This window comes from Anoplolepis gracilipes, unplaced genomic scaffold (assembly GCF_047496725.1).
Source record: "Anoplolepis gracilipes unplaced genomic scaffold, ASM4749672v1 Contig18, whole genome shotgun sequence".
Classification (NCBI taxonomy): Eukaryota; Metazoa; Arthropoda; class Insecta; order Hymenoptera; family Formicidae; genus Anoplolepis; species Anoplolepis gracilipes.
Window position 1 is genome coordinate 1228277 of NW_027328669.1, and position 14636 is coordinate 1242912.

At 42.0% G+C, this 14636-nt stretch overlaps 1 protein-coding gene and 1 pseudogene across 1 annotated transcript; one reads left to right on the forward strand and one right to left on the reverse strand.

Annotated features, from left to right (window-relative positions):
* Positions 1-731: 731 nt before the first annotated feature.
* LOC140675784 (uncharacterized) lies at positions 732-2294 on the reverse strand. Its single transcript, XM_072910391.1, has 5 exons — positions 2288-2294; positions 2015-2139; positions 1731-1907; positions 1039-1249; positions 732-904 (listed from the first exon to the last, which is right to left on the reverse strand). Exons 1-5 carry the CDS (start codon positions 2292-2294, stop codon positions 732-734), a joined length of 693 nt encoding a protein of 230 aa, XP_072766492.1.
* A 10799-nt stretch (positions 2295-13093) lies between these two features.
* Positions 13094-14178, forward strand: LOC140675785 (uncharacterized; annotated as a pseudogene).
* Positions 14179-14636: the final 458 nt, after the last annotated feature.

The following is a 14636-nucleotide window of genomic DNA, read 5'->3' on the forward strand; positions in this document are numbered from 1 at the left end:
TGTAGAATAGCGGCCCTCATAGTATACGTAGTTAACAACAGTTGTCAGTTTGATAATTGTTGTTGTGCATGTTTTTTAATATGTTAAGAAACATATGCAATAACATATTTACCGATAAATCTTGTTAATGCATATTCAGAATAGCATCTATTAAAATAAATAAAAGTATATATATATATATATATATATATATATATATATATGTTTGAAAATATTGTTTATTTTTTTAAAGAAATATACTTTAAATATATAATTTCTTATAAGTATATTTTTTATATAATTTCTTATAAGTATATACTTTTTTTAATACACAAGTAAGCTCAATATTATACGTAACATTATACATTCATCTTAAATATTGTATAAAATGCATATATGAAGTAAAAATGGAAACGTTAAAAAATTATATTTAATATATAATTTTATAAAACAAAATTTTTTTAGCATTTCCATTATATATTTAGTATAAATATGTTTTTTATATAATACTGTTTATATTTTTCTGAAATTATAAAAATATTATAACTAAATTATAACTGAAATACTTATAAACTGAAATATTACTGAATTAACTAAAATACTTATGACTCAAAAAAGAGGTATAGCACTTTTTTTACTATAAAAATAAAATATTGCACAATTTTTTTGTGATACACAATAAAAACATATTCAGGATCAGGGTGTCATGAAAAATTTAAAATTAAACGTAATAATGTGAAATAACATATCGTTCACTTACTATCGTATAACTTACTATCAATCTCAACACGAGCAAAGTCTGTATTAGATTTTTCCTTTAATAAACCAGCTTTAGTTAGTTTTTGACGTGTACAGTAATATTTTGTTAAAATTTTTCCTCTACCTTGAGCTTCGTCTTTCTTAGTCTTAATATACCAAACACTCTATAACATAAAATAATTAAATGATGTAATTTAAATCAATCTTAAGATAAACGATTTTTGTAAAAACAAGATAACAACTTGCAGATATTATTTGATAAGATTTTGATTAGAAAAATAAAGAAATATAAACATATCTTATCTTCAGTAGGAAATAACTTTTTTACATTATCACTTAGAAAGAATGCCCTTTCGCTTGTTATGGTATTTGTTACATTAGGCGATAACTCATTGCTGACTATTATTTTTGCTAATTTATTTCTAAGATCATTATTTAATTTCTTTTCATTTTTGTATATACTTAGCAGCAATTGACCTTCTTCGGATTTTTTTAATATAGATTCCAGATCCTGCGATAATAAACAGAATAAATATGTCTAATATTATGTAATCATATTTATATTGCATAATATTATGAAAAACAAATAACTTACATATTTATTATGAGTAATATCAGTATTATCAGAAGCTGCATTTATTTTTGCTGCAGATGTGTTATTTTCATCTCAAGAATATGTCTAGAAAAAGAATATAGTAGCAATAGATTAATACTGTGAGAATCAACTTTGTTAATCATTGAAAAAATAACTCTAATATAAAAATAAAAGCTTTAAAAATTTTTTAAATTATTAAACAAATATGTATAAATAACATTAATTTTATTATATTTTATTATTTATTATATTTATTAAATTTGTGTAAATTTTTATATATATAAATTCAAAAAGACTATTTATTATAATTAATTCAAATTAATTCAAATACTAAAATTATTATACAATTAATTAAAACTAAAAAATAATGTTCTTTATTCTTATCATCATCTTCTACACTTGTAGATGTAGACGGTAAAGAAATGCTTGGAGAAATGTTTCCTGCACCATTTTCAATATTACTATATTTATTTATTTTATTATCTTCATTGGAATGCTGTTCTTGTACATCTATTCTACGCTTTTTTACTGATATGTTTGAAGTATCTACATTTTTTATACATTGTTGTATAATCTGAAATATTTATCAGGAATATATAAGTTACAATTCTGAAGAGAACAGCTAACAGAATAATAAAGTACAAAAAATTGTAATATTTATATTTTATCTACAATAAATACCTTATCTCCATCTAAGTAGCTTTTTAAGTTCTTTTGGAATTTTCGACGAGGCCCTATTTGGGGTATTAACACTTTTAGATCTTCCTCTGTTAAATCTTTAAATTGATCGATTTCTATTTCTTGAGCTACAAATTATACACACTGAATATTGCAAATCGATATAATTTTCCGCGACATAGATCCATACTCGATTAACTTTGCGTTAGGCGCAACATTTTTCCTTTTTTTCTTTGATTCTTAAAACAACTTTATCTTAACATTTGGTTAATATACCAGGCATTAAAATATATCAGAAACAGTAAAGAATATAAATTCGTAAATATTACAATAGATAAAAAAATTACAGTGTGTAGTAATATGGCTTAAAATAATATCTATTAGTATCTATTAGATATTGCGCCTAACGAAAGGTTAAGTATGAACATGGCGTTTTTAATCACTGCATGCTATTATACATTATATATATATATATATATATATATATATATATATATATATATATATCGCGCTCAAGTGGCATTTCATTTACCACCGCACTATACCGACTTAATGCATCTACATGCGACATTTTGTGCCCACGATGTGTAACTTTAAAACAGTAATTTTGCAAAAGTAAGGTCCACCGCGCGATCCGCGGGTTTATGTTCGCTTTATTCATCGCATGAGCAAGAGCGTTACAATCAGTAATTATCTAGAAATCGATACCGTACAAGTAGATATAAAATCTCTCAACCGCACGCACAATCGCTAACATTTCTAACTCGAATGAGTGATAATTTTTTTCGGCGTTGTTTGTTAGCTGACTAAAGTAGGCTATCGGAGCCCACATTTCTTTGTCCTGTTTTTGCAACAGGATCGCTGCTAGCCCCTGTGAGCTGGCGTCTGTGTGGAGCTCCGTCTCTGCCGTCGGATTATATAATCTTAACACTGGATATTCCATCAACATTTCTATTAAGTTTTCATATGCCGTTATGCATTCTTTGTTAAAATCGAATGTGATTGACTTACGGGTCAGATTATACAACGGTTTCGCAATTAACGCGTAGTTTCTTATGAATTTCCGGAAATAACTCGTAAGCCCGAGAAACCTTTGCAACTCGTGTACATTTACCGGTTGCGGAAAATTTTGCACGGCTTCTGTGTGCCATCGGCTGATTGTAATTCCGTCTGCGGATACAATGTAACTGAGATATTCGATTTTCTTTTTAAGAAATTGGCTTTTATTAATATTTAGTTTAAACCCGTATTTTTTCAAAATGATTAAAACTTGTTCTATCACCGTTAAATTCTCTTCGACTGTTTTTGTTGCTATCATTATATCTATATACACTATGACTTTATCCTCTTTAATTAATGGTTAAAGAATTGCTACCAATCTTTTTTGGAACTCCGCCGGTGATTCGGAGTATCCGAACGGTAATCGCGTGTATTCATATTGCCCATCGGGCGTCGCGAACGCGAAATACTTAAGGCGAGGTCCCACGGCGCGTGATTCGTGGCTTGCTTAAGCTTGCTTAGGCTTGTCAATAAGTTCGTCTCCAAATAGCAAGCAACGAACAATGACGAGTCGCATAGGTTCCACGACGCGTTAGCTCGTCCAGTTTGTGGCTCGCATTCGTGATGTGTAGTCCAAAATGGATAGCAAACGAGAAAAGATTATGGTCTGTGCAGCGATGTATATTATTTTAAGTAAAGAAATGTTAAAAACATTTAAAAAACGCAAAAGGCGATGGTGGATAACGCCTCTTTTCAAAAATCGACAGGTAACAAAAAATTATGAAAAAATACGTGTAATTATAAAAAAATGTGTGTAATTATATTACACATTGACACACACACACACACACACACACACACATTATATATACACTTATATTTTCTAATATATATTATACATACACCCGAAATGTTCTGTTAGTATTTTATTAGTAATAAAATCAACATTTTTAATATTAATTATATTTTATAGATATAATGCAATAAACATGCTTGAGGATTTAAAAAGAGAACCTGCTGGATATTAAAAATTTCTGTAGAATGGACTTTGAACAGCTTCTGAACAGAATTGGTTCTGTTATTGCAAAAAAAGATACAAATATGCGTAAATGCATTACAGTTACAGAAAAATTAGCTATTACTTTAAGATTTTTAGCTACAGGAGATAATTTTAAAAGTCTGTCTTATTTATTTAAAGTATCAAAACAAAGTGTTTCAAGATGTGTCCAAGAAACTTGCAAAGCTTTGATAAACGAATTAAAAGACGAAATAAAGGTAATTAGATATATATATATATATATATATATATATATATTGTTACGTTCCGGCACCAAAATTTTTCTCATTTACTTCTAAGAAATACTAAACTTATAATATAAAGCCAAACGACAAGTTACCGACTACATTTTAGCCGATAAGTTATTCACTAAGACAAGTTACCCATTATAACCGTTACCGACTCTAGCTGACAGTACGAAACGTTAATCATAAAATAGCTGCTCTCCCACCACCATAAGACTCTCTCGCTACTCCGAACCCTCAGATAACCCTTCCTACCCCCACTTTCCAACCCCGACCTGCACAAACCGAGGGACCTCGAAACAGTCCTAAAAATCGACACATCAATTCGAGACTCTGAGCGATGCACTTCTCTCTCTAGAAGTGCTCCTCATCCTTGCGATTCTATTTCTATACGCGATTCCATTTCCAAACACTGTTCCAAATCAGCACGCTTTCCATATCCACATTCGTTTCCATTTCGGTACGCGATCCTAGTCCATACAGTTCCTCTGCAACGTCATTCTACTTCATGCGAGCGCCTGTTATATCGTTACTTTATTATACTACGTCTGTACACCCTGCGTCAGTTCTCCACGCCGATAGCTCTCCGATTCATAGTCACGCGTCACCACTGTAGCCACCCAATGTAAGGTTAGCCAAAAATACACGTATTTACAAAACCTCATTGTGCATTAATACCAAAACGTACCTGAACCCAATCCGCATTTTCTACGTTCGGCGTCATATTAAATTTCAATCCAACTCTCAACAGACCTGGTTTCGACCATTAACCAAACCAGCGACGTAGCGGTGCAAACAATTGCACGCTCGTTACTACCCCTTCCCAGCCGATATCGTGCTAATACTCTGCACATACGGTACTCCTACTCTAAAACCAAACTTATACCTTCTCCTGGAAGCATCGTGCTAATATTCTGCACATGCCACCTCCCTACCTCAGAACCAATGGTCGAACCCAGTGAACACGCGAAATTAATTTGATCTTTTGTAGATGCCAAAAATAAGAAGAGGCGGACACAAATTCCACGCGCGACGTTTATATTACGAATACAAATACGCCCCCGTCAGTGAAGCGGATAGTGAATTCCTCGGGACGGATCGTCTATATTTTGACTTAGAGTACGAGGCGTACTTTAACCCGACGTTACGAACAAAGCAGGTCAAACCTCTGAGGACGGATATCCGCATGAAGTCTATGGGATATTTTCCGTGGCCGCGCAAACTGATACAGTTAGACACACAGCTACTGTTCCCCCCTCTGCCGCCCGCGAATTACGTACCGGGAGACCCGAGGAAGACCCGCTACCTCCAGATACGCGACGAAATATTATACCTAAATTACGGGTGTTCCACCCCCGAGCACTGGGGTTCCGCGGAACAACCAATAGTAATAGATTAATATTACACGGAACGAAATATAACGATATCTCGTAGCAGCGTCACTCAAAATACGAAGCTTGGAAAACCTAGAGTTTTCTCGTGCCTACACTTTTATGACCGACCCCTTTTTTTTTTGCTTCCTGCGTTTCGCTTGGGCCAGCTCGCCCTCCGCTAAACCCTTCCAAAAATAGTATTTTCGCTCCGCGCTGCAGAGACCGGTTTACGACCGACCCTTTTTTTTTATTTCCTGCATTTCGCGTTTGACCATTCTCTCTCTTGTCGAGATTTTCTCGAAGACAATACTTGTTTCCAAGTTAATACTCGTTTCAAATATTGTATAACGCGTGTGTTATTTCATTCATTAATTTGTAAACAATTAATATTTAAACCGAATAAATATAGGAAACCTATTTTTCGTTATTCAATTATTTTTTACTCCTTCCTTATTCTGACCACGACTAATAACAACGCTTTATGCAAGCAATAACAATAATAGTATTTAACCATGACCTATTGACAACACACCTACATGTGTTACGGACAACTGCGCCCCATACGGGAGGGCCACCCCTCCCCTCCCGCCGTCGAAGCGCGTCACCGATTAGGAAACGTCCGTTGCACCTACATCTCGGGATTCGCTCATAAATTAGAACTTACCCCGTATTGCGCATCTTGCTTTGTAAATTCCGACGACATTGATAGAGAATCTTGCGCGTACTTCAACGTACACCTCGCGCTCGACAGCACGCGCTATTCGGGCGTGTATTGCACGGTCTGCTCTCGTAATCTAGCAGAGTTTTTCCCGTTCGACTGCGACCGGTGCGTTAACACCTACGCCGACTTCCTCAGAGATTTGAGAAAAAGAAACATCTATTACTACTCGTTAGCGGACCCTATTAAAGTCTTCGTTAGCGGAACCATCCCCGAGGAGTTCACATCACGCGACTTCCCTTAGTCAGTAATCGCCATATCCTTATTACTTCGCCGTTGGTAAGGAAAAACATCCATCGTCCGGATAAGCCTAGTCGCGAGGAATCCCCAGAAGCTTAGCTTCTGAAATACGCGACCGGTCAGGCGAAAGGTCCGATCACTCTTAGGAGCTGCGACCCCGTTTGACGTAACAAAATTGGTGACAGCGGTGGGATACGAGAAAATCCGGCACGATGGAAACCCGCTCCAAGAAGGCTTCAACAACTCCGGAAGGTGGTGCATCGAGTGGGAATGACACCATTCTGAGTAGTCAGGAACTGGAAGCGATACAAGTTAGACTAAAACTAAAAGAAGAATCATTGGCGCGCCAAGCCAAGGAATTAGAAGAAGCCCGACAAAAGCATCAAGAGAATGTGCGAACTTTCGACGAATTCTACCTGCTCACCGAAAAGGAGCTGGAGGACCAAAAACGCAGGATGGAGCACAATAGCGACGTGCAGTTCCTCAGCTCTGGTATCGTGGGAGAAATAGAGCATCTGCGGGACGAAATAAACCGGATTAATTGTACCGCACGGCGTGCCAGCAGGGGCGCCTCCTCTAGTTACCTCCGAGCAGCGAGACCCCCGATACTATTCCCAAGGTGACCTTCCGTGAGGCCACCGAATCCGTGCCCAATTTCGACGGGTATAATATCTCCCTGAGCCAATTCGTGCGCGCATGTAGACGCGCTCGCGAGATAGTGCCCCCCTCCTCAGAACGCAATCTAACCAAATTACTAATAAACAAACTACGCGGGCGGACTTACTCCGCCGTAGAGGACGAACCTTGCGAAAGCGTTACACAACTCATCGACCTCCTAAACGTCGCTTTCGGTTCCCCCAAGACAATCGATCAATACCGGGGCGAACTCAGCATCATCTACTTGAAACCAAGAGAACACATCTTGGACTACATCACTCGCGTTAAAGACTTACGCACCGCCATATTGGACGCAGAACGCCGCGAAACCGGGTACTTGACAGAAAAAACAATAATAGAAGTCGATGGACTAACGGCAAGATCATTCTGTGACGGACTACCCCTGGAATATCGACTCCAGATGGGTAATAACCTACACACAACTCCCGCCGAGGCATTCGCAAGGGCCAAAGCCATCGCCCGGAGACAAGAACTAGACAGGTCTCGTTATGGAGGCGGAGATCGGTCCGAAACAAGGGCCGACAGGCCACCCCGAGGACCCGACATGTACCCCATCACGCAGAACCCTACTCGACCGAACGCGTACACCCCTCCTCCACGCACGCGGTATTTGGACGACAATCGAGCGCGAGACCAACTACCATGGCGAGCCGATCGCTCACGACCCACCTCCGCGTACAACCGCGAGGAACGCCCTGGGTCGTTCGACAAGCATTCACCTCCCGCAACGTCACGAGGAGGGCCGGAACCAAAGATATGTCGCTACTGCAAAAACGTGGGACACGATATCAACGAATGTAGGAAGAGGGAATATAACGCCTTAAAGACTTCCCAGGCGGGAAACGCGATGGGCCCCGAAAACCAGATGGGCGAGCGCCACCAAGGGGCCCCGACGACGCCACCTCGCCCAACCAGACCCGTAAATTCTATCGAGGTCACTCTCCCCGAGAATACAGAATCGCAACCCTAAATCCACAGAAACACTCGCACGCACCTACGGTTACCCTCTTTGCCGACGAACTGACCCGAGAGACCAGCTTCATGGTAGACACGGGCGCAGCCCCGAATCTAATAAGACGCCGAAACATCCGCTCCGAAGTAACTGTGTACGACGACGAATTGTACCTTAGCGGCATAACCGAAGGAAAAATCAAGACCCTTGGATCAGTAAGAATCTTCTATATGAGCTACCCAGTGGAACTACATGTAGTGCCCGACGACTTTCCCATTCTACAAGAGGGAATACTAGGATCTGAGTTCCTCCGAGATGCCTCCAAGATCGATTTCCAAGACAAATCCGTCTCTTGGCAGGGAATACGGGTCCCTTTCGCGCAACGCGATACCGTAATCATACCCGCTCGTTCCCGCACAACGTTCTACGTCAAGGTAAAAAACAGGGACATACACACCGGATATATCCCTCGACTGGAAGCCTGCGAGGGAATATACTTGGGAGACGCAGTAGTAAGCAATCGTGACGGGAGAGCGTACCTGCAAGCAGTAAACACCAACGGCGAAGAGCGCGAATTGATAGTGCCAACGATAGAATTACAAGAAATCGAGCAAACATCGGGAGATAATTTAAGAAATCAAGAACAAGGCCCTTCCGAAATCATGGCCATAACGGCGATTGATGCCGATGAACAAGAAAGCGAAGGAGACAGGAACAGGGTCGACAGCATCAAAGATCTACTCCGATTAGGACACCTGAATCAAGAAGAAGCAGAAAGCGTGGTCTCCCTGATAAACGACCACAGCGACCTATTTCGCTTACCAGGAGACAAGCTGGGGCACACCCCCGTTGTCTCCCACCGAATTGTCACAATGGACGACCAACCAATTCATACCAAACAATACCGATTCCCACCTATCCATAAGGAGGAAATAGATAAACAGATCAAGGAGCTACTAGAGAATGATGTGGTACGCCCATCAGAATCACCATATAACTCTTCTCTGTGGATAGTGCCCAAGAAGGCGGACTCCAAGGGCAACAAGCGATGGCGAATGGTCATCGACTACCGCGCACTAAACGAAAAAACCATCGGAGACGCCTACCCGCTGCCTAACATTACTGAAATATTGGACCAGTTAGGGAGCGCTAAATACTTCAGCGTGTTCGACCTTGCCTCCGGGTTCCACCAAATACCTATGGACCAATCACACGCGCAGAAGACTGCATTCTCTACACCCCACGGTCACTACGAATTTACCCGAATGCCCTTCGGATTAAAGAACGCCCCCGCTACGTTTCAACGCCTCATGGACCAGGTACTATCTGGACTACAAGGAACCGAACTCTTCGTCTACTTGGACGACATCGTTCTCTACGCAAGCTCGTTGCGCGAACACGAAATCAAGTTCAACAAATTAGCGAAGAAATTGCGTGCAGCTAACCTCAAACTGCAACCAGACAAATGTGAATTCCTGAGAAAGGAGGTCGGATACCTGGGACACATTATCAGCAGGGAAGGCGTAAAACCAGATCCCTCAAAGATACAAGCCGTGAAAGAATTCCCCCGCCCGCACGACGCGAAAAATATTAAACAGTTCCTAGGACTCGCGGGATACTACCGGAGGTTCATCCCGAATTTCTCCAAGGTAGCACGGCCCCTCACCGATCTGCTTAAGAAGGATGAAAAATTTAATTGGAAGGAGGAGCAAGAACAGGCATTCACCCAACTGCGTAACGCGCTCTGCACTGAACCTGTTTTTCAATACCCCGACTTCACTAAACCATTGATACTAACTACCGACGCCTCGGGCTACGCGGTGGGCGGTATCTTGAGCCAGGGACCAATAGGAAAAGACGTCCCTATAGCCTATACGTCTCGCTTGTTGAACGACGCCGAGAAGAATTATTCCACCATAGAAAAGGAACTCCTAGCAATAGTCTACTGCGTAAACCACTTTCGCCCCTACCTGTACGGTAGTAAGTTCCAACTCGTCACCGACCATAAGCCACTCGTATGGCTGAATTCCGTCAAGGACCCTACATCCAGACTACTACGCTGGCGTCTAAAATTAGCTGAATACGAATACGAAGTAATCTACAAGGCCGGTAAAATGAACGTCAATGCAGACGCCCTCTCGAGGAACCCCGTGGAAATCACCCCGGAGACAACAGGTGCAGGAATTAGCGAGACCCAAATCCTCCCATTGAGCGAGGAGACAGCGCAAATCGATTCTGATAGTTATGCGGGGAGCAAGGACGACGAAAGCGAACAGACAGATACCGAAGATAGCACAGATTCGGACAGCGACGAAGAGATAGGGGACAATCCCAACGCGCCCTTCGAGGCGAGGAACCCAAATGGCTTCAAAATTATATCCATTCCCGACAACTTTCTAACCCGACGAGATAACCTCGTCACTTTCATCACCCAAACGGGTATACCTATCGACCCGGGAGCCACAGCGCTTGCCGAGGCGGGACTGCTACCAATGACCAAGGATATTCCCCTTGGGAGAGCACGAGTCCATCGTGACGGGAACCGCCGGATCATAACCCTAGTGGCAAAGGAGCGTGTATCGGCAGTAATTGAAAAAGAAATTATCAAGGAAGCCTTCCGATCCCTTTTAGACGTCGTTACCGAACTTGGACTGCAAACTATCTCCATAACCAAAGGCGCATGTGATAACGTCTCTTGGGAAACCTTATATCTCCTTATCTCGCGAATATTAGGTGACACCCAGGTACGGGTCTTTACATGTACTAACCAGATAATTATTCCTCCCCAAAACGAAAGATCACGATTAATCTCGGAAACTCACTGTTCTGCGATAGGTGGACATAAGGGCGTCACCAAAACCTATAACCGTTTAAAGAAACGATACCATTGGACAAGAATGAAAACAGACGTCCAGAATTTCATTCAGAATTGTCGCCCCTGCCAATTAAAGAAATTGGTACGCGTGAAAACCAGACAACCAATGGTGCTGACCGATACCCCCGACTCCGCCTTCGACAAAGTATCCATGGATATCATGGGCCCCTTGCCCTATACAAAATCAGATAACCGATATATCCTAACGATACAAGATTTATTGACAAAATATTCATTGGCGGTCCCACTTCAAAGCGCCGGCGCTATACAAGTAGCACACGCTTTTACCGAAGAGCTGGTATGCGTGTTCGGTGCACCTAAAGCCATCCTCACAGACCAAGGAACTCACTTCCTAAACAGTCTCATGCGGAGTGTCGCCCGCAAATTCAAAATCCGACACTACAAAACCACGGCGTACAGGCCTCAAGCGAACGGGTCTGTCGAGCGCTCACACCAAGTACTATGGGAATACCTAAAACAATATGTCGACAGAAATAATGAATGGGACAAACACTTAAAACTAGCTTCTTTTTCGTACAACACCAGCGTCCACGAAGGGACTCAATATACCCCTTTCGAATTAGTTTTCGGAAAAATCGCTAGAGTACCGTCAAGCGAACCCGACACTATAAACGAGCGAAATGAGAGCTACGCGGAGTACCTAACATCCCTCTTTAACCGATTAAGAGATGCGCAACAAAACGCACGGGAACATTTGATCGCTGCGAAGATCAGATCCAAAACCTACTACGATCGGAAACTTAAAACACGAGAATTTACGGTAGGCGACGACGTATACCTGCTAAAACAACCCGTAAAAGGAAAATTAGGTAACCAATACGAAGGCCCATATAAAATTATAAAGGTACTAAGGAACCATAACGTTAAGTTAGCTATTAGTTCGCGTAAAAATAAGGTAGTTCACGAAGATAGGTTAAAGCATTCTCCCCACCGCGCCCCCACCACTTCCCACTCCTTGGACGAGGGCAGCAACGAATATAACAACCGCCCGGACGGAGGACCGGCCAGTTCCGCCTCAACTTTGACATGACGAAGACCACCGCGATCAGCGCCATCCTCCTGCTCTTCACTCCACCCATCTGGGGGATAATAGGATACGACTGCGGAGGGCGTGGCCTAAACATAACCTCTTTATCGCTCCTAGATATCGGAGAATGCCGGGTCGACAACATCGAACCACAAAAGGAAGAAGTATACGTACAGCTCCTACAACTAAGCGAGTTTGACCACACCCAAGGTATCCAGTGCAAGATCGAGATAGATAGGACCATCTATTATTGTGGAATGCACTCCCACGTATCCGTAGTACACAACGGCAAACGGGAGTACATAAGAGAAATATCAGCTGCAAATTGCAAAAACCTACACAACACCGGGACCATATTTTTAGGAGGCAATGCCCTTATCACGGGAATCAAGATAAACTCCACATCGTTTCACAGTCTAACTTTTGCTGGAACAATCACAACGGATGGTCGATGTACAGGGACCCAATTCAGCGATCCCTATGGCACATGGAACGACGTAATAGTACAGGCGTCGGTAAAATTACCACTCGGGAATTAACACTTCCTATTAGATACGCCAATAACGAGATCATCCTACCGCTAGGAGCGCAATGCCGCGCGACAACCGGCGAATGTAACGATGCAGACGGGACTACCACATACTGGAATGTGATGCCCTCAGACAGCTGCCAGTTCAATCGGTACGACATTCTCTACCAAGGCCCTGCTCACCGACTAACGCCTAAAAAAGTAGGGAGCGACTCGCCCATAGTCTACACAGTGACCACGCGGGACACGACATTCGCCCTGGCACGTACTACACGGGAACAGAATATATGCGGTTACAAAATCATACAAACAGAACATCCAAAGCTTTTTATTCACGATACCCGGCCCGGACAAACATTCCGGACCCGTGCTAAAACACCGATAGACAACCTGGATATATTCTCCTACGTAAACTCAAAGTTCATCTACGTAGAGAAACACCTAAAGACGCAATTAACCCAACTATATCGCGACATTATGGAACAAAAGTGCGCTCTAGAGAGACAAGTGCTACAGAATGCACTCTCACTTGCGAGCATAGCCCCTGACGAAATGGCACATAGGATCATGAAATCACCAGGATACACCGCCATCACCTCGGGAGAAGTCATACACTTGATTAAATGCGTCCCAGTGGAATGCCGAATTAGGCAAACCGAAACCTGTTACAGCAAACTCCCTGTAACCTACCAGAATCATTCTCTGTTCCTACAACCAAGATCTAAGATACTCACCAAAACAGGAACTCCAAGAGACTGTAACGAATTACTGCCAATCATGTATAAAATCCTGAACACCTGGTACAAGCTGTCGCCAAAATCCTCAGAGTCAATAGCACCACCAACCATTCAACCACTCACTACGCCAACAAAAATACATAAGCCCTACGTCCCTCGCGACGAGCGGCATTTACTCTGACGAGGATCTGGACCGGTTGAGAGACCACATCATGTTCCCGATGGAAAAACCTTCAATGCTGAACACGATAGCAAGAGGAGCGATGGGACAAGAAATACCTGCAGGGAGTCTCTCACTACTAACCTTGCTCGACGAAGAAACCATGAACCAAATAGCGGAAAGCGCAGGAGCGCGGCTTTGGAAGGCGTTTGTAACATTCGGCTCCGCCAGCGCAGGAGTTCTAGCCATCTTCATGACCATAAGATTCATAAAGCTAATAGTAGACACGATCATACATGGATACGCTCTCCACTCCATCTACGGTTGGAGCTTGCACCTACTAGGAGCAGTCTGGACTTCAATCACGAATCTCCTACTTTATAAAGCCACAGCAAAGCGACAGCAGAATGGATACGACCAAGGGAACCCCCAGCCCATAGCTCCCCCTCCAACGACAGAAGAAATACCCCAACAGCCCCTCCCCACAGTGGAAAAGTACCCCTTAGCTACGCAAGCGAGAGAGCAAAAACTTATAAAGGACTCAGAAAACTATTAGAAGAGGACGTCTAGATAAGTAATAGCGTAGAGATAGCTTATAATAAGAACTCAGGAAAATGCTGGAACAAGGTTCAACATTTCTCTTTAAGGGGGGAGGTGTTACGTTCCGGCACCAAAATTTTTCTCATTTACTTCTAAGAAATACTAAACTTATAATATAAAGCCAAACGACAAGTTACCGACTACATTTTAGCCGATAAGTTATTCACTAAGACAAGTTACCCATTATAACCGTTACCGACTCTAGCTGACAGTACGAAACGTTAATCATAAAATAGCTGCTCTCCCACCACCATAAGACTCTCCCGCTACTCCGAACCCTCAGATAACCCTTCCTACCCCCACTTTCCAACCCCGACCTGCACAAACCGAGGGACCTCGAAACAGTCCTAAAAATCGACACATCAATTCGAGACTCTGAGCGATGCACTTCTCTCTCTAGAAGTGCTCCTCATC

Excerpts from the sequence above, each read along its gene's own strand:
- LOC140675784 (XM_072910391.1), bottom strand. Across the intron at positions 1,908-2,014 it reads GCTACTTAGATGGAGATAAG|ATTATACAACAATGTATAAA; the intron begins GTATTTATTGTA and ends TAAATATTTCAG. Across the intron at positions 1,250-1,730 it reads TACCGTCTACATCTACAAGT|GATCTGGAATCTATATTAAA; the intron begins GTAGAAGATGAT and ends TTATTATCGCAG.